This window comes from Eutrigla gurnardus, assembly GCF_963514095.1.
Source record: "Eutrigla gurnardus genome assembly, chromosome: 17".
NCBI lineage: Eukaryota > Metazoa > Chordata > Actinopteri > Perciformes > Triglidae > Eutrigla > Eutrigla gurnardus.
The window spans coordinates 18,528,426-18,555,853 of NC_139928.1; the positions used below are offsets into that span (position 1 = coordinate 18,528,426).

General features: G+C 42.9%; 2 protein-coding genes across 8 annotated transcripts in view; both read right to left on the bottom strand.

The window, feature by feature from the left end:
- Nucleotides 1-8,069: 8,069 nt before the first annotated feature.
- Nucleotides 8,070-11,512, bottom strand: LOC311027655 (uncharacterized protein). Its single transcript, XM_084031769.1, has 4 exons — nt 10,611-11,512; nt 9,091-9,329; nt 8,493-8,993; nt 8,070-8,454 (listed from the first exon to the last, which is right to left on the bottom strand). The coding sequence occupies exons 1-3, from the start codon at nt 11,257-11,259 to the stop codon at nt 8,865-8,867; spliced, it is 1,017 nt and encodes a 338-aa protein (XP_083887895.1). The 5' UTR covers nt 11,260-11,512; the 3' UTR covers nt 8,070-8,454; nt 8,493-8,864.
- Nucleotides 11,513-15,244: 3,732 nt separating this feature from the next.
- pleca (plectin a) overlaps nt 15,245-27,428 on the bottom strand; it is an 82,153-nt gene continuing 69,969 nt past the window's right edge. For all 7 annotated transcript variants that reach the window (XM_084031761.1, XM_084031765.1, XM_084031766.1 and 4 more), the window contains 3 exons: nt 23,703-27,050; nt 16,281-23,250; nt 15,245-16,180 (listed from right to left, as the gene is read on the bottom strand). In XM_084031761.1, the coding sequence (XP_083887887.1) occupies nt 17,047-23,250; nt 23,703-27,050 (9,552 nt within the window). In that variant the 3' untranslated portion in view covers nt 15,245-16,180; nt 16,281-17,046. The remainder of the gene's footprint in view (nt 16,181-16,280; nt 23,251-23,702; nt 27,051-27,428) is intronic.

Genomic DNA, 27,428 nt, shown 5'->3' on the forward strand with positions numbered 1-27,428 from the left:
TGTGCAGTAAATGATTGTTTTTGAACATACTAAAAGTGAGCAGCGATCGTATCTTCCTTATCTGACAAGCCATGTTGTGACAAGTATGCATGCCATTTGCATTGGTGGATGCAGGGGGCTTTGTGTTTGTGTGTGAACTTCCAACCGGTTTGGCTGGTTTTCATCTCTGAATTTACAGAGAAATTACAGGTCAGGGTAGTAGTGTCAAAAATCGATGGAGATCATAGGAAGGTAGGTAGGTAGGTAGTTAGGTAGGTAGGTAGGTAGGTAGGTAGGTAGGTAACATAAGTAATCCCTGGAGGGTATTCAAATTTGCTTCACAAAACAGACAACCTGTACATAAACATCTGTTATTAGTTTGCATAAACCAGATGCAGAGACATTAGTCACATTGTAATGTCGACACTGAATCTTATGTTGTTCTGTGACTAATGTGCAAGTGGAAACATTCTGCCCAGGTGAAAGCAACAGGTGGAAAAGTACGTTCTGCTCAATCCCGTGTGAGAACACCTCAAATTAGTGGCTCAAAAGGATAGAAGTCACCCTTTAAAACAATGGACAAGCTACTGAACGCCAATTTTTTTTTTAATATTCAATCCTGATGGTTATGTGGAGGCCTCAGCATATCACTAATTAGAATCAGAAAGGAGTTTATTGGTGAGTACGTTTTCACATACAATACATGTGTTCAGTGCACACAATAATTACAGAGTAAAACAATAAACAATGTACTGCAGTCAAGAACATAAATACACTTTTTTAATTACCATAAATGGAAAAAAGGACACTATGTATACATGTGTAGCCATATATACACCATTTTATAATAATATGTGCAAGCGAGTTGTGCAAAATAATTTGTAATAATTCCATAACAATCATTGGCAGATGACTGTGTGTGTGTGTGTGTGTGTGTGTGTGTGTGTGTGTGTGTGTGTGTGTGTGTGTGTGTGTGTGTGTGTGTGTGTGTGTGTGTGTGTGTGTGTGTCTGTCTGTCACCTTTTACCGGAGGGGAGTGTTTCAAATAGTTTAGGGGATGGCTCGAACATGATCTTCCTTATATGCAAATTCAGGCTTTTCAAAAATGTTATAATATGACTTTTCTTCCAAAGTGACGCAACACGTTTCACATATAACTCAGAGAGCAATTAATTGCGATCAAGAATCTTTGGTTACCTGAGAACTGGCACTAACTAAATGTCAACTGACAATCAAGTCATTTAATTTAATCCCAGTCGTAGAGAGTGGCTAGCTCCCTAATCAACCACAACACATTTTGGCTAGCACTGTGCTGCCATTAAAACTGGGTGTGGTAGCCAGAAGTGTCTGGAAAAGGTAGAAATAGGGGGCTGCTGTCATAACATGAAGGAGCATACCTTTGAGTTACTGGGAATCAGGCTGATACATTCTTAGTGGTGACAGGACAAGTCTACCAGGCATTTAGTTGGGATTGGTCCAAACCTTTTAAGATGATTCGTGGAGATGCATCGATCTGTTACACTTTAAGAGGAAAACGGCCTATATTTGTGAAAACCTCTCAAGTTGACCCAAGCAAGTTAAACCTACAGAAAATAATAATAAAAGGTATAAATGATGAGGCACCTTTGTGTCAATAAATGCAACAGATGCAGCATTTTCATCAAAGTCGGTCATCCCATCATACCTGTCGGCAGAGAAAAACCCCAAACTGGCTTCCTGCCAAGCCTTTTAATAGCCATAATTCGAGGCAAACTTTACAGCTAAGTGTTCAAGTAGCTAATTGCATTGGATGCAATCTATAATCAACAAGAGTACCTGCCCCCTGATGGCCAGTAGAGAGAATGCAAGTTCAAGGCACTTCATCATTGCCTTCACTCTTCAGAACTGGAGGCTGCCTGGGTTAGCATCAGCATGTTAGCATTGACATTCTGAGCATGTTAACATCCTAATGTTAGCATTTGGTTTAATGCACCACTGTGCTTAAGAATAGTCTCACAGTGCTGCTAGCATGGATGTAGACTCAGTAGTGTGCCTTTGCTCCTCATTACATGCTGCATAAATCACACAGGCTAATGTTTTGCACTGCAACACAAGGAGGAACATGCTGTAGTGTTGACTTGGGTAATTGCATGAATACATTTCGTTTTAAAGAGCTGAGCCACACACACTTTATCCAAATAGAATAGAATAGCCCTTGTCAGTCAGCCTTTTGTTTCTTTTACTTAGACTTTTACTTGCGAAACATCTTGTATCCTTCAACTGAAGTCCAAAACAGCAAGGGGCAAGGTTTTTTTCCTTTAGTCATCCGGACAAAAGACAAGCACAAACTGGAAAACTAAAGAACATGTTGAATGTTCTGTTCAGCAGTGGGGTTATGTGCATATTTATTTCTATTTCTTCACTAATAAGCAGACAGTGCCCTGTTTACACTTGTATGTTTAACATATTCAACAGACATGCAGCATCATTAGGGTTGGGTAAGGTTTAGGGTCGGGGTTAGGTTTAGGGTTAGGTTTAGAGTTAGGTTTATTGTTGATGGTGGTTGTAGGAGTGGACTCTTGAGGAGTCCAAGGGCCCTCAGTGGGTGTGTGGTGGTGTGGTGGTGTGGTTGGTTAAGCTCTGCTCCCCAGAGGCTAGGGTTCGATTCCAGGCAAAAAACGTCTGTAGGGACCGAAGGGCAGAGGAAAAGGCTGCACTGGCTGCTGCCAAGATAAATAATAATAAAATTAATAACCACAATCGTGCACTCATTCACTTCTCACTATCTGGAGAGTTCTATGTAGAGGACTGTATACACTTTGGGAGACTCCTCAGGTCATTTTATCTGGTTCAGTAATTACATCACTGCTGTCGCACGATTAAAACGTGTTTTAACAAACATCCATAATCACCGGCATAAAAACAGTAATCACCTCAACGATTAACACAGAAGTGCTTTGGTAGCTGGAGGCCCCGTCTTTACATTTTGGACTTATACTGGAAATTGCATCAATCTGTCTTTAAAAAAAACACTAGTCAACACCATCATATTTATAGAAACAAAAACTGATTGTGAAAAATCAAACGAGGATAGATGACGCTTGCTCCCTCATTAGAGTATCCTCTACATAACCCTCCTCGTATGTCTGTCACTGCCCACTTGTGAGCAGATTTCTTCCTTTCTTCCTCTCCACATTGTTAAGCCCCTGCAGGATATTCCTCCATCTGCCTGGAACAAATCCAGCAGGTCAGGAATGTTTCACCATTGTCCGTTCTTGCCAGCACCACACCCAACTCACTGCTCCGAGAGCCCCTGACTGCCTCACCTCATTCTTATCTGTCCACTATTCTTTAGATTCATCTGAAGGTAAACTGACATGATTATTTTGTTCAGATAAAAAAAAATTAACTTTCTATTGACAACAACTTTCCTTTCCTTAAGATCTCCTCTTTTTGCAAAACCTTTTTAATCCTGACTTCAGTTCTAAACCCAAATCCTAATCTGAAATTCAACGTGACGACTCGTATCTTAATGATATGGATCAAAAGCCAAATTCTTCTGAAATCGGCATGACAATAATCAGCAGCTTCTGATGACCATTGATCCAGAGAAGCTGTAATTATCTGTTGACTGATCTGGACAACGCGTCCTCATATGTTCTGCATTCCCAGCCAACACAGGACAGGTTTTTAAAAAGCATTATCTCAGTTGTACCCAGCCCTGAAGTCCTGGCAGCTTAATTACACATGTGGGAAACGCTCATGTGGAGGAACTGAAAACATTCAAGCATGGAGAACAGATGTGTGACATGAGAACTCTACGAAGAAGTAGTCCCTGTTCCCCAAGTGTCCTCAGTGAAACCTGCTTATTAATCACATACTGTATATAAGAAGGGGGCAAGCTCACATCTCGAGCATCATCTTTTCTGCATCTTTATTCACATTTTTCTTTTCTTTTTTTTTGACAAAAGTTACAACAATTTTCCAGCATGTTTTTATTGCATATTTTTAATGTTAAATGGAACATTTTGGATTTACAATGGCACATTTAAAACCAGCCCATTAGACAACAAAGCATGCTTGCTCATGCTGCACCTTCCACATGATTTGGCAAGACATGCGTGAACTTTTGTGCATTTCCTGAGAAAACACACTTGATCGCAATCTCACCTATTGGCATCTGTGCCCTATAATTAAAGAAGTTATCTCTAAGTCCTAAGCGATTATGGTTTTACCCACTAATAAAAAAATAATTAACACCATCCTAGATGATTATCTAGTAAAGCTTGTGTTCAGTTTGACAGGAGATAAGTCAATGTTTCAGGCTTTAAACAGCCAGACTTGTTGATTTTGGAGGAAATTAACATAAGACTATTGTCACAGTCATTTCACAGCAAAGTGTTGTCATGGTTGGTTGCAATGATTAAAAGGGAAAATCAAAGTATGACCACATCCACTGTCGCCACAGCGGATTCTTCTCCTTTCGTCGTGCAGAAGGGTGGAGATAAGCAGGAAAACATCGTCCTCCTACCCACTCACATACTTCTGATAGGTGTGTATCCAAAATGTCATTTGTAATTGTTATGGTAAGATGCCAAACATCTCGCCCACTTCTATTAGTATCTGGAAACTGCACTGCATGATAAGAGATCTGGCGAAGCCTTAAGGAGAAGCTACTCACTGAATATGCATTACGAATATATTCTTCTTCACATGTTTTTTTAGAACAAAACCCATATTGTGTCAAAAAAATATTTGGGATTGAATGCCTGGTTCAAATAAATCCCCTCATTAATATGCTAACATATCTATGCATTCACTTTAAATAATCCAATATTATAACGGCCACTTTTCTGCACAATGAGTCCTTTTACATTTGAGACTTTTAAGTACATTCTGCTCCTTTTTCCACCGCTGTTTGGCCTGAAGTGACTTTATGGGCTTCGGTGGACTAAAGCTGTGGCTCAGCCAGCTCCGCCTTCGCTAAAAAAGAACCTGTGAAATGTTTGCCAAAAATGTGGGGAGTATAACAGTCCGTTGAGCCAACTATGAAGTAGAAAACAGCCTCCCTAAGCAGCTTTTGTGTTCACTGTTATAGAGTTACATAAGTGACTGACTCTGCAGTCATTGTTAGTGCTGCGTAGAGCAAACCCACACATGCATGTTGGCTTTTTCACTTATAGTCAAAACTTTCTGCACAGTATAAAAGTGGATTATAGTCCTGATTTGGCCGTGACCTTGATTTTCATGATGTTTGAACTCATTGAAGTGAAAGTCAGGTATTTGCCGTTATGTTTAAACAAGCAGCGAGGGTAATGACGCTCATGGTGAAGGTCAGGGCAAGCCAGTTGGGCGTGGTGTCGATGGATAGGTGTTTTGTTCTTTTTCCAAATGTTTTTTTTTATATTCAAATCCCCAAACTTTCACGTTCCCGGTGAAATATCTCACCACCTGCAAACTCCTCGATGCAGCACAAGTCCTGCATCGAGTGCTGCAAGTGTCTTTGGTTCTCTTCCAAACGGCAAAACTTGACCAAGAGGTGATGAGTTTGTAAGTGTGACATTGACTGGATGGATTGGCACCAATGTTTGCACAGACATTCATGGTCCCCAGATGACGTACACGGCTGACTTTGGCAATCTTTCCTTTTAAAACCAGCCCATTAGACAACAAAGCATGCTTGCTCATGCTGCATCTTCCACTTGATTTGGCAAGACATGCGTGACCTTTTCCTGAGAAAACAGAGCTGGGTCTCTGCCAATCTCACCTATTTGGCATCTGTGCTACATAATTAAAGATTTATCCTAAGTGATTATGGTTTTACCCACTAATAAAAAAAAAAAAAAATCTTTTATCCCTCATTAACACCATCCTAGATGATTATCTAATAACGCTCGGCTTCAGTTTGACAGGAGATAAATCAATGTTTTAGGCTTTAAACAGCCAGACTTGTTGATTTTGGAGGAAATTAACAGCATTTCATACTGATGTTTATGGTTCAAGGCTGCAGGTCCACATCAGCCTCCTCAAAGTCTGACCCAGGAGAGGGTGCAAGGGCCGTGGACAACATCCTGCCTGGTTCCAGTTAAGATCTCTGGACCCTCAACAGTTTGCTTCCCGTCCCCAGGTTGAAGTCGACGATGCCGTCACCTACCAGAACTGTGAGGATCATGTTTTTGTTTTCTGCCTGACAAATACCTCGATAATGGATCGGACTGGAAATTCCAAGGCTGTTTACAGGAAAGGACAGAGCCGAAACTACTTCCTGAGGAAACACCGGCCCTCCAATGTGTACAAGATGTTGGAGATATTTCACCAGTCCGTTTCTTTTCGGCAATGTGCGGGGGCAGCGGCACAGAACTCTGCTGTGGGAACCAGCAGGAGGGATTTGAGGTGCTGGTGGTGGAGAACAGGATGCGGCACAAACTGCCCCCCTGGTCTTTGAAGTGCAGTCGGTTAGAGACTGATCCAGCTCCGCTGAGACCAGGACCGCTGCAGGAAGTCCTTCCTACTGGCTCCCTTCTCACTGTGCAACCAGTCCACTCCTGGACTCATTTTTAATATATCTTTTTAATGGATGAGTAAGGCTCTCAATAAATTCAACATGTTATATATTCGTCCGTTCTTCAAGACATGAAATGTCATGTTTAACCCTGACTCATCCACAAATACCATAAATCATAATTGCATGTACATGTACGAGTATGCACATGTACCTATATATCACCCCACTTTTTTTGGCGAAGCAGGTGTGATAGTGACATGTTCCATCCGTTTCTAAAATGATGACAAAAAAACCAGGCAGGGGTGTCGATGGGGAGAGGCAGGGAGACGAAGATGAAGGGAGGGAGATAAAGTGATTCATTTGTTTCATGTATTCTCAGGGGATACAGAACACACACACACACACACACACACACACACACACACACACACACACACACACACACACACGTACACGATCCTCACTTCCCGGCAGCAGTCAGTGAACTTGAGCTTGCTGATGTCGGCAGGTATCGGTCTGATGAAAACCCCTCCAGCGTGGAGCAGCCGGAGGGTGTGGAGTCACACTGAACGCCTCCTGGAATCTTTCATCACCCTCCAACACGTTGGTGACAAATATAAGTCATGCACCAGCACAGTGTGATCAACCACCCGAAAGCCACGTTTGGGATTCATGTTATTGCCCGATGTAGAAGAAGTATGAAGTGTACCTAAGTAAGAATACACAAGTATGATCAGCTAAATGTACCTGAGGAATCAAAAGTAAAAGTGCTTGTTCTGCAGAAACTTGGCCCAGTCGCTGTTATGTTATTCGATATTTAATCATCAGAAAGTTAATATTGATGCGTCAGTGGTTAAACAGCATTGTACTGTTGTGGCTGTAATTACTTTATATACTATTTGGAAGTTTCATCCGGGGGTTTCCAGCCTAATGGGCGGGGCCCTTGTAAAGGGCCAAAAGATACATCTGAGAGATTTTGAGACCATTAATGAGAAAAAGTGCTGTTACACAAATTTGTCTCCTTTTTTAATTTTTGTTGTGAATTATTTGCGAGTTTTACCTTTTAGAACCTCAAACATTTAAGAGGAACTTTCTTTGTGTTGATTTTGGCGCCCCCTGTGGACAAACACAGTAATGTTCTCCTCATTTTACTGCAGCAGGCTCCGACGATCTGCACTCCTCAGTCCAGGTTCTGGTTCTCCCGAGCCTCTCTTGCCTCCATGATGTCAGCTCCCAACCAACACCGACACCGACCAACCGACGCTGCTGGTGACGGTGACCTTTGACCTCCAGCCGCCTTTAGACTGGTGGTCACATTAAACGATTTGGCAGATTTCTTTCCACTGTTTTAACATCAGTAGGGATTTGATCCTTGACCTCTTTTATTATTTATTAATATATACTTTAAAAGAGCCTTACCATTTCATTTAAGGTGAATATTCACACCTCTCCATAGAGGAAGTAAAGCATTGCTATGACTGCAGTATCTATTATTCAAATGTTTTTTTTTAATCTGTAGTGTAAAAAAAAAAAAAGGAATATTCTTTTAAAGAACATAAATTATTTATATGAAAATATTAGTGATTAAATATGACATGCAATATGATGTGTTTTTGTTAGGGATGACTAGTGAAATAATAAATAAATAATAAAATATAATACTCTGTGATGAAATATTAGATATGAAATAAAGTGCAAAACTAGTAAAATTGTTAATATTAAGCCAAATTAATGAATCATTCTTATTTAAAAATGTTTTGAGTTATACAACAATATTATATTAAAGAGTAAAACTACCTCTGGCCCTCCTTCAGCCACAATCCTGCTTTCATTGCTATTCTCTACCTGTCCACCAGAGGCCCTCAGAGTGCTCCAGTCAGCTGAACACCACCCGTTAGTGCTGCAGCCGCCCTCTCTCTCATTCTAGCAGGTTGTCAAAGCTGCTTGCTTCCTGTCTGACCCTAGTAACCTGAACGTTCCTGGTAATGACTCTTGCCTGTCATCTGACTCGATAAGCTTGTTACCTTACCTCACCTCCATTTCTGATGAAATCGTGTCTCATCTATCTGCTCTTTTCTGGGTATATGGGTCCTACACGCCCAGGACAGAAAGTAAACCAGAATGATGTGAGAAGATAAAGCAAAGCAGCTTTTATTTAAAACAACAGTGTCATGAACCTGGCTTCTTTACACAACAGTGTTGCACCCTTGTTTAATTTATTCTAACCAACAGTGTGCAGAAACATTCATGCCAGCAGTTTGAACAGGGCTGTTAATGTAAATCCATGTGTCTGAGTGTTATTTGCTCCATACAAACAGGTTTGCCAACAAACTGAAAAAAAACTGGAGGAAATTATTAAATGTGTGGAACCTAATCCTCCTGTTAACGTGCTCACTGTGCTTTAAACCAGCTTTATGTCTTGCTCAGTGTGTTTGGACAGAGGAGCTTGTGGGTGCTGCCTGGACGTCAGCTCCTCTTTGAAGGTCTCTGGGGGAGGGGCCTGAAGGGTGACGAAGATCGGTCTGCAGTCCTGATGGTTTGAACAAATGCATACATGTTGAGTAGGTCATGATGACATTTTATTTTCACAGCTGGACTGCAGTATTCAAAGAGGAAGGGCCTCTTACAGCAGGAGGTTGAGGCTCCGGTGGGGGCGGGTAATGGACAGCACCGGACTGGAACTGGGGGAACATCGGTGGTCCACAGAGGCCGTCGCCGTACAGCCCAGCAGCCACGGGAGGTAACCACGGCATGTTGAGCAGGAGGTTTGCACACGGCGCGTAGCTGCTGGGGAAACCTGACATCCACGGGAAGTGATAGAAAGGCAGAGGTGTGGTCTGGCCAAATTCACCGAAGCAAGGGGCGTCTGGAAGGAAAAGGTCAGGCATTATAAGCATCTTCTTCAATATGAATTTTAAATATAATATAAGCTGTTGTTTTAGAGTGAGCATTTATTTAATAAAGTTTCTCAGAGTTCACAGTGACGTCTTTAAATTCCTTGTTTTGTCGATCATAGTAGTAATAGTTCAAACTCAAAAAATTGCTTAACTATCGTGTGGTGGAACAATATTTAACTAATTTACTGAAGTAAAGGCACATATAAAACACTGAAAATGCTCCACTATTAATACAGGTTCTGCAATCAAAACCTTAACAAAAAGAGTGCAAGAATTATCCACAAAATCTTATCAAAAGCAAAAGAGCTTATTGTGCAATAAGGTGTTCTGGCAGTGTATTCTGTTCTGGATTAATATTACTGCTGCATTAATGTGCATGATGCATTTTTAATCATCACGTCATATTCTAGCCTATACGATCATCATATGTTTGCTGTCTTGTATCTCTAAAAAAGTAATTTTTTCGTGAGCTCAGAAAAACTGACGTTTTCAGATTTGTGATTATACATTTTCCAGCAGGTCCAAGATTATATATAATAGTTTATTTACTTATTAGTGAAGTTGTGTGAAATGGAAAAGTACAAGTACTTGAGTAAACGTACTGCTGATTGATTTTTGGTAGGTAACCTACTACATGATTATTAAACTAGCTGTTTAATTATTAAAACTAATTTTACTTGGTTATGTTTCCACAGCTTGTTCCGCGCGCTCCTCTTTCGGCCTGAGCAGCAGCAGGTGTTGATGACGTCACAGAATGGCGATCGTTAGTTTTTTTTTTCCATTTACATTTACATTTAGGTCATTTAGCAGACGCTTTTGTCCAAAGCGACTTACAATAAGGTTCCCCCTTTCAACTTTAAAGTTAATTGTAATAAATGTGCTATATACGCATGAGTGAGCTTAACTGGTCTCTATTACGGTTTTAATGTTTAACTCGGGAATCACAATTTAAAACACACACACACACACACACACACACACACACACACACACACACACAATTGGGGCTACAGTACAGTTTTTAGGCCCACTCACGTAATGTTGGGCAAAAATAGTGTCCTCGGCCTGTCAGCCATTTTTGATTTTCTAACATTGGTGTGAATCATATTCATAAGTTCTGTTGTTGTAGGAAGTTAGCTAACATTAAAACTAGTTCTGAAACATTAAAAGTTAAATATTTATCAACGTCCCAGTCTAATGTAAGCATTTAAACACATTCTGAATTAACCGGTTCTGATAAAATAACTCACTGAACGGTGTGGATGGCCTCTCCTCACTGGAAGCGAAGGCCCGCACCGTTCCGCTCTCCAAACCGGTCAAACCTCCTCCCGCGGCGCGGCTGCTCCGGAGATCTGGAGGTCTCCAGGCGGCGATGGCGCCTCGCTCCGGGGCCCCATCCGTCAGGGGAACGGATGGGGCAGCCCGATGACGAGCGGCTCCGTCCGCCCCCTCAGCGGCGCTGACACCGGCGTGCACGCGGGGTCGAGGCTCTTTATTTTGGGCTCTCTTCAGGTTTCGCTGGAGGACCGTGACGCGAGTCCGCTGCGTGATGAGGGAGCACTTCCAGCAGTCACACCGGAGGAAGGGACAGATCTTCGTGTGGCCCTTCTGCGGGACGATGATCGCGTGGTGACGGCAGCGGCTGCATTTCGGCTGTCGCGGTTGTCCCGTCGGTGGTTCTTTGGATAAGGACATGTTGATCACTGAAACGCGCTTTATTCCAGGTCTGAAAAGCCCGAATGGTGGCTGACCTTCGCGGGGAATATGACCCCATATGAACTTTGTGTAAAATGTATCATTTTCATGCGTGGGAACAGGCGGCCGTAGAGACCACTCAAGAGCTGATTGGTCGGTCTGACCCGCGAACCTGTGAAGAGGCCTTGGCATCACATCTGTCATTTACAACCTGAGAGCATGGCAGCAGATGTTTAGTAATGTGTCATTTGTTCACACAATACAGCGACGGTGTTAAAGTGAGGAAGTACCTGGATCCCGTATATAGTGTTAAAGCTCTGATTTCTAACAGAACTAATTGGTGACAGGTGTTTTCACAGGTGCATTCTGGGGCAGGCTGAGAATGTGGTAATAAAGTGTTAAGAAACACAGGCCTTTTGTTTTGATGTGCCTAATACAACTGTGTGTCTCATATTAAAGTAATGTAACTTGATTACTTGTACTGACGTTTTTTTCTTGACATACTTTTTGATAAAACATTTTTGACATATGAGTTTATGATTTTTTTTCCAACATTCCATTCATTTACATTTTTATGACTTTTAAAAAAAATAATATTATACTATTTATTAGGGCCCGAGCGCCGACAACGTCGAGCAGCGAAGCCCTATTGAAACTGAAGGGATTTTTTATTATTTTTATTATTACGCAAGTTCGACGGCCTTTTTGGGGGCCTTGTCATATTCAGAAGTTGAAAAAAATTGCCATGCGCATTTGGACTGGCGAAAAATTTGAGATTTCATAGTTGGCCAATAGTTTTTTGTGCCCTCCATCCCCGACCTAAACACAAGCGCACGCTTGTGAGCACTCCACGCACGCACACACACGCTTGGACACGCACGCACAGTACGGTATGATAACTCAGTGCTCAGCAGCAGAGAGGTGACGAGACTAGAGCCAAGCTGTATTGTGTAGTGGAGAGGGGCCAACACACGCTATGCGTAATTGCGCACACACGCGCGATCGTCCTCTCAAATGCGGCTGCATCCGGCCCGGTTCAGCAGCATCAATTTTTTTTTTCCACCTTCAAAAAAAGTCCTCCCAGTGCGTACTGGATTCCGGCTGGCAGCGCCACTGGGTGTTGTTATATATTCACATTGAAATTCTAACATTGATTTGAGCCCCACGGTCGTAAGAGTTAGCCCCACCGTAGTTGAACCAGAAAAAATACTCTGGCGCCGCCACTGCCTTTGATACATGTCACATCCCCCTCTCTCTCCCTTTCCCCCTTTCCTCTCTATCCACCGCTAAATACAAAGGTGTCTATGCAAGAAAATAATCTTTAAAAAAAAAAGCCTTGATCATATTGTTAAAAAAAGGTCATGCTATAGCATGTCGAAAATTCACGAAAAATTCAGTCAGAATATATTAATAAAAAAATATTTAAAATTGTTAAAAAGGCATAAAAATCGCTCATCTTGCTTGACGCGCCTAGTCTCAGTGTAGTGAGTCCAAAACAGCCATAAAAAGCCATGGTCAACTTTTTCAGGAAAAAAAAAAGTCATACTATAGCATGTCGGAAAAAAAAGTGAAATATCGACAAAATTCATAAAATGTTGTAAAAATGATGTAAAAATCCGAACATATGCTTCTTTATCGCGTGTCAATCAAAATCTGAGTGTAGTGAGTGCAAAATAGTAGGGATGGGCAGAACAAGGCTTTGTGAAACAGCGAAGCGTTCGAAGCAATTGCGCCGGAATTGTGTCGAGGTTTCGAAACAATCCGAAACCTGGTTCTCCATGGTGACATCTAGTGGCCAGTTTTGCTAACATGACAATTTGACTATGAAACTCAACTGGTTCAGACAGAGAATATAAATAGCTGTCAGGTAGTCAGCCCAACCGCGAAAAGTAACGTGGCCTAATGGTGAACAATCGCGTCGTACACCCGAAAGTCCGGTGTTCAATTCCCAAGAAGTGCCACCAACAGTGTTTTTAAATAGAATTTTTTTAAATCGAAATTTGCCAGATGTTTTGTTATTTCAGGTTCATAGTAGCCTACATGATTCTGTTTTAAAATGTAGGCTGATGGCCCAGGCTTTTTCTTGAGAACATGTTGTAGGGAAAGGATAAACGAATTGGGAAAGTTAGGCTATGCTAATTATAGCTGCGGGAGGGTGTTGTCAGCGCCGCCGCCAGGATTCAATTTCAATGTACGCACAGAAACGGCAAATACAACAACAAATGGAAAAATACTTTTTTAAGACAAAATCTAATGTTTTCAGTATCAGTGAAATCAGTAGTGTATATCATGGTGATAGGCCCCGGTGCAAATAGTTTTTTGTGCCCTCCATCCCCGACCTAAACACAAGCGCACGCTTGTGAGCACTCCACGCACGCACACACACGCTTGGACACGCACGCACAGTACGTGAGATAGGCAGAGATAACTCTGCCGGCCCGGGGAGAGAGACATGCATCGGCTCGGCCCACAGTGCTCAGCAGCAGAGAGGTGACGAGACTAGAGCCGAGCTGTATTGTGTTGTGGAGAGGGGCCAACACACGCTATGCGTAATTGCGCACACACGCGCGATCGTCCTCTCAAATGCGGCTGCATCCGGCCCGGTTCAGCAGCATCAAATTTTTTTTTCCACCTTCAAAAAAAGTCCTCCCAGTGCGTACTGGATTCCGGCTGGCAGCGCCACTGGGTGTTGTTATATATTCACATTGAAATTCTGACATTGATTTGAGCCCCACCGTCGTATGAGTTAGCCCCACCGTAGTTGAACCAGAAAAAATACTCTGGCGCCGCCACTGGACAGGCGCCAGCTGTGGCGGTGGCCGGTGACGACCCGCGGCGTGGCGGTGGCCGGGGACGACCAGGGACGACTGGCAACGTGGCGGTGGCCGGGGACGACCCGCCCCGTGGCGGTGGCCAGGCCAGGCCAGGCGGTCCGACACGTCAGGCGGTCGTAGCACTAACCGAGTTACGTGCCATGCGAGGGCCCGTTATCACTGCTCGCAGTTTTAATTTTACTTGATGTTTGGTGACTTGTCGACAAACTATAGTTTTTACTTTTGTTCAACATACTGACATATTTTAATTTACTACTATTTTTGACATACTAATACAATACATGATTTCCTTTTTTGCATGACTTTTTTTACATACTATACTGACTTTGCCACATACTATGTAGTATGACTTTTTCAACATGCTATACTACAACTTTTTTCATGACTTTTTTCGACATACTATTTTTCGACCTTTTTCATGACTTTTCGACATACTATTTTTTACACTTTTTTCGACTTTTTCATGAATTTCTTCGACACTATTTTTTAGACTTTTTTCATGACTTTTTTTGACATACTATTTTTCGACTTTTTCATTACTTTTTTCGACATACTATTTTTTTAGACTTTTTTCATGACTTTTCAACATACTATTTTTTAGACTTTTTCATGAATTTCTTCGACACTATTTTTAGACTTTTTCATGACTTTTTTCGAAATACTATTTTTTTAGACTTTTTCATGACTTTTTTCGACATACTATTTTTCGACTTTTTCATTACTTTTTTCGACATACTAATTTTGGACTTTTTCATTACTTTTTTCGACATACTATTTTTTAGACTTTTTTCATGACTTTTTTCGACATACTAATTTTTTATTTTTTCATTACTTTTTCCAACATACTTACTTTTTTGACATGCTACAATATGATATATTTTCCTGACTCTAACATACTATACTAAGACTTTTTTCAACATACTATTTTTCGACATACTATTTTTCTACTTTTTTCGACATATACTGACTTTTTTCATTACTTTTTGACATGCTCTACTGACTTTTTGAATTCTAGAGAAGATCATAGGATGGCTGCAATTGAACTACAGCCACTAGATGGCAGTCTTCCACCAGCTTCCTAAACCATCCTTCTCCTCTTACTATATATGAGATATTCATATTGAGTTTCGTGTGCTATTATATACAAAATAGTAATATAAATAAACTAGATAGTAATATCTTTGTAGATGGTGAAATCATGCAAGGAAACATGGTACTCAAAGGTGTAGCTTTGCAAGGTTATTAAACACCACAAATGTGTGTATAGTCATAATCTGATACCATCTTAAACGCCGTATTCCATCAGATCTCCCGCCAACATGATCTATAAAAATTAAAAAATAAATAAAACAACATTTAATTTCCATGTTTATTTACATAGCGTAAGGTGTTACAACAAAATTCCTGGTCTCCATTTTATTATAAATACACCCTTTTCAACAAGGCTTGACAACCCTCATTAAAATACATCCTTCAAACCCTTTGAAATATAATAGGAAAACAAAATGCTTTAATGGATACAACTATTTTCGTGTTTGCACCTTTTTTTAAATGTTAGTAAATCATGCAAAGCAGGAATATAGAGTACGAAAATAAAATGATATAGATCATATATGTGCTTTACAAAGGAGAATTAAAATCAAAACAAATATATGCTGTGGAAAATACAAATACATGGTCTGGTGGCAAAGCTTAAAGATCTTTCTCAAACTAACATAAATTCATGGCTTTTAGCAATAGTGTTCTATATAATCCTCAATATACAGTACATATATTACATTACTCATCTGTATGGGGGGGAAACAAATGTAAAATCTTAACTTCTATACATTCAAACCATATATTTCAGCCCTGTATGACTTTCAGATTTATTACACCAAAACAAACCGTTAGTTTAAAGTTTGATTCCAACATATTGCAGTTATACTGTAAAAGGCTTACCTGATAATCTCACCACTATGGGAAGCATTGCTCTTTCATTCATGCATCAGCCAGTTTACAATGTAACCACTGCACCATGTTTCAATACTCAACATCCCATTTAAGTGTTTGAGTATTTTGCAGGCACTTACAAAGCACGGTTTAGGCCTTTTTAAATGAGTTCAAGATTAGATGTGAGTTACAAAACGGTCCACAGCGAAAATAACCTGATGAAATGTCGTGTGAGTTTCTGCACTATTGCATAAAATCAATGATTACAATGAAGGTCACAGTCCATATGAATGCCAACAGGGTCTCTGGAAGACATCTGAGCAAAGAGCTAGACACGAGATGAACTGTGGAGACAAAATCTGAGACAGAAAGAAACAACGTTAACATAAAGAACATAAATGACACAAACATAAGAAGAAATTCCATTAAACCGAAGAAAAATTCCTTCTCTTGATGTACCTTTTTAAAGTCTTCAGGGAAGCGGGGACTTGTATGTGTTGGTCTTGATGTTGGATGTGTAAAGTCCAGAACTGTCAGATGGTGTTAATGGTCACAATAGGCTGCATAATCCTTCCATTTGTGGGAGCTTGCTCTTTGAGGTTCATCACAAGGTTAGCGTGTTGCTGTAACTCCAGGTTATATGACAGACAACTGGGAATGGAGTAGATATCGGCAGAGTATATATGCGGCAGTGAAGCCCAGGAGAGAAAAGATCTTGAAGCTTGGCATTCTTAAAGCAGACATTCTTAGCGTTTATTCAGACTCCTTATTCTGCTCTGCAGAGTGGCATTCATCCCCCTCCCCCCCAAAAATATATACATGTAGAGAAAATTTAGTTTTGGTTCAATCAGTGATCAGTGGTAGTGTAAGATGCATTGTAGATAGTATGTTGTTTGTGGAACAGTAAGTGTTTATACTTTAAGAGAACTTAAAAAACAAAAATATCTTGCACACTTTTGTGAAAGACATTGGAAATAATGAACAGCTCTTGCGTATGCTGCTTACAGTACGTTAATCAGAAAATCTGATACAAAAGCAGGAACATAACTAAAGGTAAATGGGATGCATAAAATAAACAAAATTATTCGACTTGTATAAAATTAAATATTAAAAGTCCTGTAACAACCACACGCAGAGCAGAATAAAAGTAGTCCTTATTCCACGGAGAAGTAGGCATCTGGTGAGCACTGTGGCTTAATAGTGTATCCTTCCCTCACATCCTCGCTCAGTATCGGCGGCCATAGCTTGGTGAACTGTAGGAAGAGGAGGAAGAGAAGGTTGTTGTGAAACTTGATCCTGTGGCATCAAAGCTGCCTCTTCTGGAGCCGGACCTGGAACCAGATCTAGAGCCGGACCGGGACCCAGAGGCAGAGCCTGACCCACTGACGCTATAGGGGCTGTAGAGGCCTTTGCTTGATTGGGATGATGCCTCAAGCAGACGCAGACCACTCCCCTCCTCGACCATGCTTCTTTCCATAGCATCCTTGTAAGAGATCTTAAGCTTGGTTTTAGGGCACGTGAGGTATTTGGAGTATGCGCTAACATCTCGTAACTTCTGAGCAGTGCGTGCATCTAAGGTGCCCTTGCTAACAGCCTCATCTATGGAGACTCTGCTGGTAGAATCTGGTTCAATTAATCCACCAGTGAGATACTGGACCTCAAGGAATCGCTGCCCGGCCTCATAATATAGCCAGCCTTTCTTTAGAGCTTGAGCTGCTGACATTTTGGTTTTGGTTCTGGGATCCTCAAATCCATTGCACGCCTTCTGGGCTAGACTGATGCGGTCCACCATGATTTTATCCACGAGCCCTTTGTTCATTGCATCTGCAACAGTGGATTTCTCTCCAGTATTTGGGTCGATGATGCCACCCGTGCAGGCCTGAGCTTCCAGCAACCTTTGACCTGTTATATTGTCTACCAGGTTCCTGTGTATGGCTTCAGTGATGGACACCTTCTCCAGTGTTTCCGTGTCCAAGATTCCAGCCACAGGGCCAGTTTCCTCAGTTGGGTCGGTCCATGTGGTAGCTGGGGCTTTTATAGAAGGCATTGGGCTCGTGTTGTAAGAGGAAGAGGAGCCAAAGGAGGAAGACCGTGATCTGGAACCGCCTGCGTTTCCAGACAGCATGTCTGCGAACTCTGTGATGGACAGAGTTCCTGCGCGGTACTGATCCAGAGATGACTTGCCAATCAGGCCCTTTGAGATTGCATCATCAATGTCATACTGCCGGCCAGACCTTCTGTCAATGATCATGGACTTCACAACTCCATCAGACGAGGTGATGGTGATTTCCTCCCACTCACACTCCTGCTCTGCCAGCTCCATATAGGTCTGATGGTCAATGAGGCCTTTCTGGTACGCCTCGTACACGGACATCTCTTTGCCCGTCTCTGGATCGACAATAACGACTCTTCGTTTGCGAACGGAGGACTTGGATGACGTCTTCCTCTCGCGCTTCTTCTCTTTGAGCAGCAGAAGAGCGAGGCCTGTCTCTGGGTCGACCATACATCTCTCCATCAGCCCCAGGTAGGTGAGATTTTCCTCTGTGTTGGGGTCAAAGAAGCCCTTTGTGTCGTCTGATGGGTCGGTGAGGATTTCATTCATTTCCTCATCAAAGAGGCCACGTTCATATGCGGTTTCAACTGGCAAGCGAAGGCTCTCCTGTGGATCGATGATTCCACCAGTAGCTATTTGAGCCTCTAGCAGACGAATGCCGTGGTCTTTCAGAATGAGGCCCTTTTTCATGGCCTGGAAAAGGGAGATGATCTTACCCGAATAAGGGTCTTTGTAGCCTGTGACTGCTCGTTCAGCTGAGTGGAGTTTATCTTTAAACTCTGGGCCAACGACACCCATCTTTACAGCTTCAGTGACATTAAGTTTTAGGTTCTTAATAGGATCAATTACATATCCCGTGGCGGCTTGTGCCTCGAGGAGTTCAAAGGCAGTCCCTGGTCTGATCATGTTCTTCTTCATTGCTTGGTAAATAGACAGTCGGTCTTTGCTAGACTCTACATAAACACCAGCGATACAGCTGGTGCCCTCCAGGTATTTCTTCACGTCTCTGCTGACCTCCTCCATGGAGAGGATACCCTCGGTGAGTTCATTGTAGGTCTTTTGGTTGATAATCTGTGAACGAAGCAGTTCTTCCACAGTGATTTGCTTCCTTAGACCCTTAAAGAGAAGTTGTCTGTCCGCTAGTGAAAGTAGCCGCAAACCGCTTTCTTTATCAGCTCTGCATCTTTTCAGCAGCTGTGCGTAGGACTGTTTTTCATCCGTCGTTGGATCGGTGTACCCTCGCACAACCTCAGTAGTATCAGACAATCTCTCAAGCGTCTCCTTGTTGATGTATCCACGCTGCATAGCCGCATCTGTAGGGAGGCGGAAGTAGTATTCAGGATCAATCAATCCACCAGTGGCATTCTGGGCCTCCAAAAGCCTCAAAGCATACTCCTCCGGAACAAGGTCTTTTTTCATTGCCTGGAAGAGGGAAATCACTTTCCCGCTGTATGGATCCTTGTAACCTGTAACTGCTCTTTCAGCAGAGAGAAGCTTGTCGTGAAGTTCAGGACCCACAAGCCCCTTGCGCACAGCTTCATCAACTGTCAGAAGTTCGTCTTTCACCGGATCGATCAGGAATCCTGTTGCTGCTTGGGCCTCGAGGAGATTCAAAGCAACTTCAGGCTTAATCTGTCCATTCTTCATAGCCTGATAAATGCTGATTTTAGGAGGATTGTCTGACATGATTCCAGCAATGCACCCAGTACCGAAGAGGTACTGTTTGACTGTTGGCATTTCCATCACCTCACGGATAGTCATCTTTTCTTGTTTCAGGAGGTTGTATGTTTGCAAGTCAATAATTCGAGCACTGTACAGCTCCTCGATAGTAATTCTTCTTCTGATGACGTCACATGACATGCTCTGCTCTGACTTCAGAGTCTCTCGTTGTTCAATGATTTCAATGATGATGATCAGCATTCTTTCCTTTGTGATTTGGCCTGAGCGATACTGCTCCAGGAGGCGCAGTCTCTCCTCCACTGGAAGCATATTTGAGTTCATGACTTCCCAAATGGTCATAGACTTTCCTCCAAAACTCTTATGAGGGATTTCAATTTGAGTGTTGGCTAGATCTGTTTGGGCTTGCTCCTCTGTGTACTGATACGATTTCTCAACAGGAGCAGGAGCTTCGACCTGTGACAGAGGCAGGTAGCACAGACCAGAGTTGGGATCTCTTACACATTTCTCCACCAACTGCTTGTAAGTAACCCCTTCATTGTTGTTGGGGTTGGTGAAGCATTTAATGTCGCCGGATGGTTCCTTGAAGGACTTCGACATTTGTTTACTGCAAAAGCCACGCTGAATCGCCACATCGTTGGGAACACGATGGCTGCTGACTGGATCAATGATCCCTCCGGTAGTAAACTGAGCCTCCAGGAGAGGGATAGCATGCTCCCTCAAGATGAGCTCCTTCTTCATGGCTTGGAACAGAGAAATCGTATTTCCTGTATACGGATCTTTGTATCCAGTCACTGCTTTTTCAGCTGAGAGAAGTTTCTCATGAAGCTCAGGGCCCACAACTCCATCCTTCACAGCATCATCCACGGAGTATTTCAGATTTTTGACAGGATCAGTAATGAAACCAGTTCCAGCTTGGGCCTCAAGTAGTGCAAGCCCAGTGTTTTGCTGCAAAATATTCTTCTTCATTGCTTGATATATGCTTATCTTCTCATTTGTATCTTCCATAGTGACACCATCAATGCGGTCTGTGCCCTGCAAGTACTTTCGCACCTTGTCAGTTTCACTAATTTCTTTAGGTGTCTTTATACCCTGTTGGATTTGGTCAAATGTAGCCTTATCAATGATGTTGGAATCGAACAAAGAGCTGGCAGTGACCGGAGCTCTAAGGCCTTCAAAACAGGCCTCCTCCTTTGGTTTGTCCTCTTTTTCGTCAACCATTGTAATCACAATCGTTATCAACTTTTCAATTGTCACCTGGCCTGTTCTGTACTGGCGAATCAGCTGTATCCTTTGCTCCTCAGTGATGTATTCAGAGTGAATGATCTCCCAAATTGTGACCTTTCTGCCTTTGAATGGGCCATAATCCAGCTCCATAGTTGAATGGTTCAAAGCCTCTTTTGTCTTTGCCTCTGTAATTTGTTTTTCTTCTTTTGGCTTTGCAGCCTTCTTCGAAAGAGGAAGCAATGGGAGTCCGGTTTCTTTGTCCGTGACACATTTAGTCATGAGCTGAGCGTAGGTTGAATCCTCTTGTGAGTTCGGATCATAAAACACCTTCGTGTCATCTGTAATTTGGTTCAAGGTCTTGCTGATTTCTTCGTCAAAATATCCACGCTTGCAGGCAACCTCATGTGGGATGCGATAACTGTTAACAGGGTCAATAATTCCACCTGTTGAGAGCTGTGCCTCAAGCAGACGGATGCCATGGTCTTTCTTTATGAGGCCTTTGTTCATGGCTTCAAACAGAGACACTTTCTTTCCTGTGTAAGGATCTTTGTAGCCGCTGACAGCTCTCTCTGCTGACAGAAGTCGTTCATGGAGTTCTGGACCCACAAGACCCGACTTGACGGCTTCATCAACAGGGACCCTTTCATTTTTGACGGGATCGATTACAAATCCAGTCGCTGCTTGAGCTTCAAGAAGGATCACCGCAGTTTCAGGTGACAGTAACTCTTTCTTCATAGCTTGGTAGATGGGCATCTTCTCCTTGGTTGGTTCATTCAGAAGTCCAGCAATGCTCGGTGTTCCTTGCAGTGCCTTCTTCACAGGCTCCATCTCAGAGATCTCCTTCACCGTTATCTTGCCGTTACTCAGCTTGTTGAATACGTCTTTGCTGATTATCTTAGACTCTAACAGTTCACTGGCTGAGACCGGAGCCCTCAGACCATTGAAGGCATTTTCTTTATCCTTCTCCTTGTCTTCCACAACAGTGATGACAATTTTGATGATCTTCTCTACTGTGATCTTGCCGGTCTTGTACTGGCGAATCAATTCTCTCCTTTGCTCCACGGTGAAATATTCAGAATTTATGACTTCCCAAATGGTGACAGTTTTGCCTTTGAACTTTCCAAAAGGCACAACAACGTTCGATGTACTGAAAACTTCTGTAGTTTCCAGATCTGTGTATGTTCTCTGGCTCTGAGCTGCTTTCTCGGTTACTGGTAATATCAGCAGTCCTGTCTCTGCATCCTTGGTGCATTTCTCCAGCAACTGCTTGTAAGTGAGTTGCTCTTGTGTGCTGGGCTCAATGAATAACTTGCAATCATCACTGGGATCAGCAAGTTTCTTGTTCATGTCGGTATCAAACTGACCCTGCTTGTAGGCAGTCTGAAGTGGTACTCTATGGCTATTGATGGGATCTACGATGCCACCAGTTGCAAGCTGTACATCAAGGAATTTTATGGCCTGCTCCTTTTCAACGAGGCCCTTCTTCATGGCCTCAAAGAGAGAGATCTTGGCTCCAGTATAGGGATCTTTGAAGCCAGTGGCTGCTCTCTCTGCAGAAAGGATCTTGTCGTGGAGCTCAGGGCCGATGAGCTGGTCTTTAACAGCCTCGTCTACAGAGAGGAGTTTATTTTTCACTGGATCTACGATGTAACCAGAAGCTGCTTGAGCCTCCAGGAGCATTGTGGCAGTGTTGGGAGTGATCTGGTTCTCCGTCAAAGCCTGATAGACACTCATTGTCTTTTTGGATGGAGTCAAGACGCCTCCGACACAGCTCTGACCCTTAAGACATGATTTCACTTTATCAGTCTTTCCGAGGTCTTGCACAGAGATTTTGCCCTTTTTCAATTTGTCCAATTCCTTTTTGGTGAGGACGCCAATGTCATGAAGCCTTTGAGCAGGAACTTTCTCTCTAATTCCATCAAAGGCAAACGGTGATGCTGTATCTTTCTTCGATCCGTCCACTTCAACAGAGCCATTGAAAACTTTCTTTGTTGTTCCCACCATTGTCATGGCAACCAACTGCTCCTCAGGAACCTCATCAGTCTGGACTTTAATGTCCTTCGTTTCGGAGGTACCCTGTTTGGAGGCGACCTCAAGACTCTCAAGCTTCTCTCTGAGCTTTTTGTTTTCCTCTCCCAGGAGTTTCTCTTGTTCAAGCCTTTTCTTTTCAAGCACTTCCATTTCTTTCTGCTTGTTTTTCATCTCTTCTTCAGCCAGCTTTTGCTTCTTTACAGCATCATCCAAAATGGCCTGAAGTTTCTTCTTCTCCTCTTCCGTGAGCTTCTGCTGACGTTCTTTTTCGTCTTTGAGAGCTTTGGCCTTGTTCAATTCATCCTCAAACTGTTTCTCCAGCTTCTTTTTCTCATCTTCGACAGCCTTCTCTCTCTTCAACAACAGTTCCTTTTCTGTGGTGAAGGATTGCTGAAGAATGGCCTTCTGTTGTTCAATTTGTTCTTTTTGGGCATTTGCCTCCTATTGGGGAAAAAAAAGAACATTAGTACAATGTCAAAGTTGCATGTAAGCTAAGCATAAAGGACAGTTAGGCTTGCTCTAAAGCTCCTAATTAACATACGTACAAAGACCAAAGTTAATTTGACAGAACTAGGCTAGCAGTTTTAGGTCCAAAGTTGGCTTGGGCAATATTATGGTATACCAGGTATTTATTTATTATTTAAATATATAAAATTACATAAAACGGATACCGCCCACACCTAATGCGAAGATTACGTTTATAATATGAAGACCTTTTACCAAAAAGTTCTTCTGGTGACCATTTGAACTCTGCAGTATTATGTTTTGAATGGCATGCATGTAAATTGCTGGATGTTACTTCGAGTTTCTGCAATTTACATGAAATGCTACGTGATTCAACAAATACTGTAGTTAGTGTGTTTAATTGGAGCGGTTGTGTAAAATGTTAATACCTCTTTAGATTTTTTCTGGAGCTCCTCTGCCTCTTTTTTCAGTTTCTCCTTCTCTTTTTCCAGGTCAGCGATGGCTTCCTTTAAGCCACCAGCCTCTCTGGTGCTCTGCAGCCGCTGTGTCTCCAACTTCTGCACAACCGTTTCTGAAGTTTGTTTTTCTGTCTCCTGGAGACGCAGTTTTGCTTCCTCGGCTTGTTTTTTGAATTTCTTAGCCTCTTTTTCAGCTTTTGACTGAGCCTCACTGAGCTCTTTCACCCTCAATTTCAGTTTCTCTGCTTCCGCTGAAGCTTCAAGCTGCCTCTTTCGCTCAGCCTCTAAAGACTTTTGGAAGTCTTCTGTGTCCTTATCAAGGCGCTGCTGGATCTGCTGTTTGTCCTCTAGCAGTTTCTTAGCCTTTTCCTGTGCCTGGTTCTTCTGTTTCTGGAGCTCCTGTGCCTCAGCTTTAAGTTTTGTAGCCTCTTGGATGGCCTGCATTTTCTCCTTGAGCATTTTCTCTGCAAGTTCCCTCTGTTCAGCGAGGTCAGACTCAGCGATCTGTCTCTGTCTGGCTGCTTCTTCGGCTTCCACAGTAAGTCTGGCAGCCTCCTCCGCCAGACTCTTCATTTTCCCTGCTTCCTCCGCAAGTAATTTCTGTGTATTATCTTTGTCTTTCTGCATGAGGCGCTGGTTTTCTCCCTCAATCTTAAGCTTTAGTTTCAGAAGTTTTTCCATCTGGATCTTGACTTTGGACAGTTCATCCTCCACCTGTGCCTTTTGCTTAACGGCATCATTGACTTCACCTTTAACTCTCTGAAGCTCCTCATCCAACACAGCTTTCTGCTTATCGGTCTCATCCAGCTGCAGTTTAACCTTTGTAAGTTCTTTCTCAACCTGAGACTTCTGCTTAAGCGCTTGTTCTGCTTCTTTTTTGTGCTTGGCCATCTCTGCATCAGCTTGCTTTTTCTGCTTTAGAGCCGCTGCCTCAGCTGCTGCTCGCTTGGAGGCCTCCTCTTCTGCTTCTTTCCGCAGTTTCTCTGCATCTTTTTGAGCTTTGGCCTGTTTTGCTGCTTCGTCCTCTGCAGCTTTTTTCTGCTTTTCAGCCTCTGCAGCTTTTTGTCGGAGCAGGGCAGCCTCCTTCTCCGCTTTCTCTTTGGCTTTCTCGGCCGTTTGTGCAAGTTTCTTAGCATTTTCAAACTCAGCCTTCAGCTTTTCCTGAGCCAGGATATCCTCTTTATTCTTGCTGAGAACATCTTGGGCTTTCTGCTCGGCAGAACTGCATTTCTGCGCTGCCTCTTTGGCCAGAACCACCTGCTTCTCTGCTTCTTTCTCAGCCTTGTCCTTGTGTTTATTTGCTTCAGCTGCTTTGTTTTTGAGGCGATCAACTTCCTCCTGGGCGACTTTGCATTGTCGAGCTGCCTCTTCTTCTGCTGCAGTGATCCTTTTCACCTTCTCCTCAGATTCTTTCCTTTTCTTCTCTTCCTCTGCAGCGAGCTTTTTCAGTTTCTCAGCCTCTGCCTCCGCTTTGAGTTTGCTCTGTTGTGTCTCCTCTGCAACTACCTTTAGCTTGTTTAATTCCACCTCCAAATCCGCCTTGCCCTTTGATGCTTTCTCAAAGTTGATCTTAATGATGTGGATTTCTTCTTCAACAATCTTCTTTTGCCTCACAATTTCCTCCACGATTGTTTTTTGTCTCTCCAACTCCGAGTCAGACGAGCTCTTCAGGTGAGTGATTTTCTCTTGGATGTCTTGTTTATGCTGAGCAGCTTGATCCTCCAGCAGCTTTCTCTGATACGCTTCCTCCTCAGCTTTTCGTTTCAGTCTTTCATTTTCTGCTTCTTTGGCTTTCAGAGCAATCTCAGCTTCAGTCTTCAGGCGAGTTGCCTCGTTGATGGCCGCCAGTTTTTCTTTAAGTATTTTCTCCGCCTCGGCTCTCTGCCGAGCTGCCTCGTCCTCTGCCGTCTGCCTCAGCTTCTTCGCCTCTTCAGCAACTGATCTCAGTCTAGTTGCTTCATCAGCAAGTTGTTTCATCTTCAACGCTTCAGACTCAAGAAGCTGCTTGCTCTTCTCTGTGTTGGACAGCGTCTGCTTCTCAGCTGTGATCTTCATCTGCAGAAGAGCATCCATTTCACTTCTCACCTTAGCCAGTTCGTCTTCCAGTTGCTGCCTCTGGTTTTCGGCAGCATTCACCTCATTTTTCAGACGCTGGAGCTCGTTGTCCAACAGGGTCCTCTGTTGATCAGCATGGTCAAAGTCAGACTTTAGTCGTATGCATTCCTGTTCTGCAGACAGCTTTTGCTGGGCAACTTGTTCTGCAAACTTCCTCTGCTTTTCCAACTCTTTCTCTGCATTCTCCTTCTGTTTAAGAGCAGCATCTTCAGCTTTAGCCCTTCTCTTGGCGTCTCGCTCGGCCTCAACTTTCTGCCTCTCTGCTTCCTCTTGAGTCTGACTCTTCTTCTGAGCTTCCTCTTCAGCTTGTAACCTCAAGCGGAGAGCTTCGTTGGCCTTCTGCCTCCAGATCTCAAGCTCCTTCTCTGCTTGCTCTCTGGCTTTGTTGGCTTCCTCTTGTTGCTTCCTGAGTTTTTCAGCCTCCTCCTGCAACTGAAGAACAGTGCCCTGCTCTTTCTTAAGGGATGCCTCCAGTTTTGTGGCCTTCTCGTTGAACGACATGGAATGGGTTTGCAGCTGAGTGGCGGCACTCTTTTGTGCCACCTCCTCTACCACCTGGATCTGCCTCAGTTTCTCCTCCTCAGCCTGTTTCATGCGCCTCTCTGCCTCCTCGGCTTGCATCTTGAACTTCTGCAGGTCATCCATTGCTTTCTGCTTCTGTTTGGCCGCCTCTCTCTCCGCCTCAGATTTCCGCTTCAGCTCATCCTCTGCGTTCTTCTTCTTCTGAGTCTCTTCAGTCACCTGCTTGCGAAGCCTTTCTGCGTCCTCCTGAGCAGCTTTCCTGAGCTTCTCAGCCTCTGCAGCCTTGTCTCTGAGCTGCTGCAACTCCGTCTCAGCTGTGCCTTTCTGTTTTATCGTCGTCTCTAACTGGATTCTAATTATGTGGATCTCCTCCTCGATTTTGGTGCGACTGATTAGCGCCTCTTCCAGCTGCTGACCCTTGGACTTGATCTCCTGCTCGGACAGACTCTTCAGATGATGCAGCTCCTGCTGTATGTTTTGCTTCTGTTTCTCAGCATCCACCGCAACATCTTGTCTCTTGCTGGCTTCTTCTTTCATCTTCAACTTCAGCTCCTGGGCTTCCCGTTCTGCCTTGGCCACAGATTTAGCATGAGCCTCGGCTAACTGTTTCTGTTTATCTAACTCGGCTTGTATCTCTGCCATCTTTTTCCTCTCTTCTTCTTTCAGTTTCTCGGAAGCTTTCTGTATTAGTAGAAGCAAAGAGGGAGTAAAGGGAATTGAGAAAATGTTAAAGGTGTTAGAGTACAAAATAAAACTTCAATATGAAAGTAGTTATGGAACATGTAGGTACATGAAAATGTAAATACATGAGAATATGTTACAGTTAATTATCTACAACAAATACAGTTCTTTTAGCGAGAAGGGAAATACTGTATTGGGAAATTCTTGTCATGTTGATTTAGTATGTGGCACACAGAATAACACTTTACTTCACAGCAGCACAGCACGACACTACACTTTGCTTTCATGCGGTCGGGGTATTTTAATTGATCGATGTTTTATATAAAACCTGCTCACATTCAACTATCGAATTATCTGCATTGTATTAAATAATAGAAA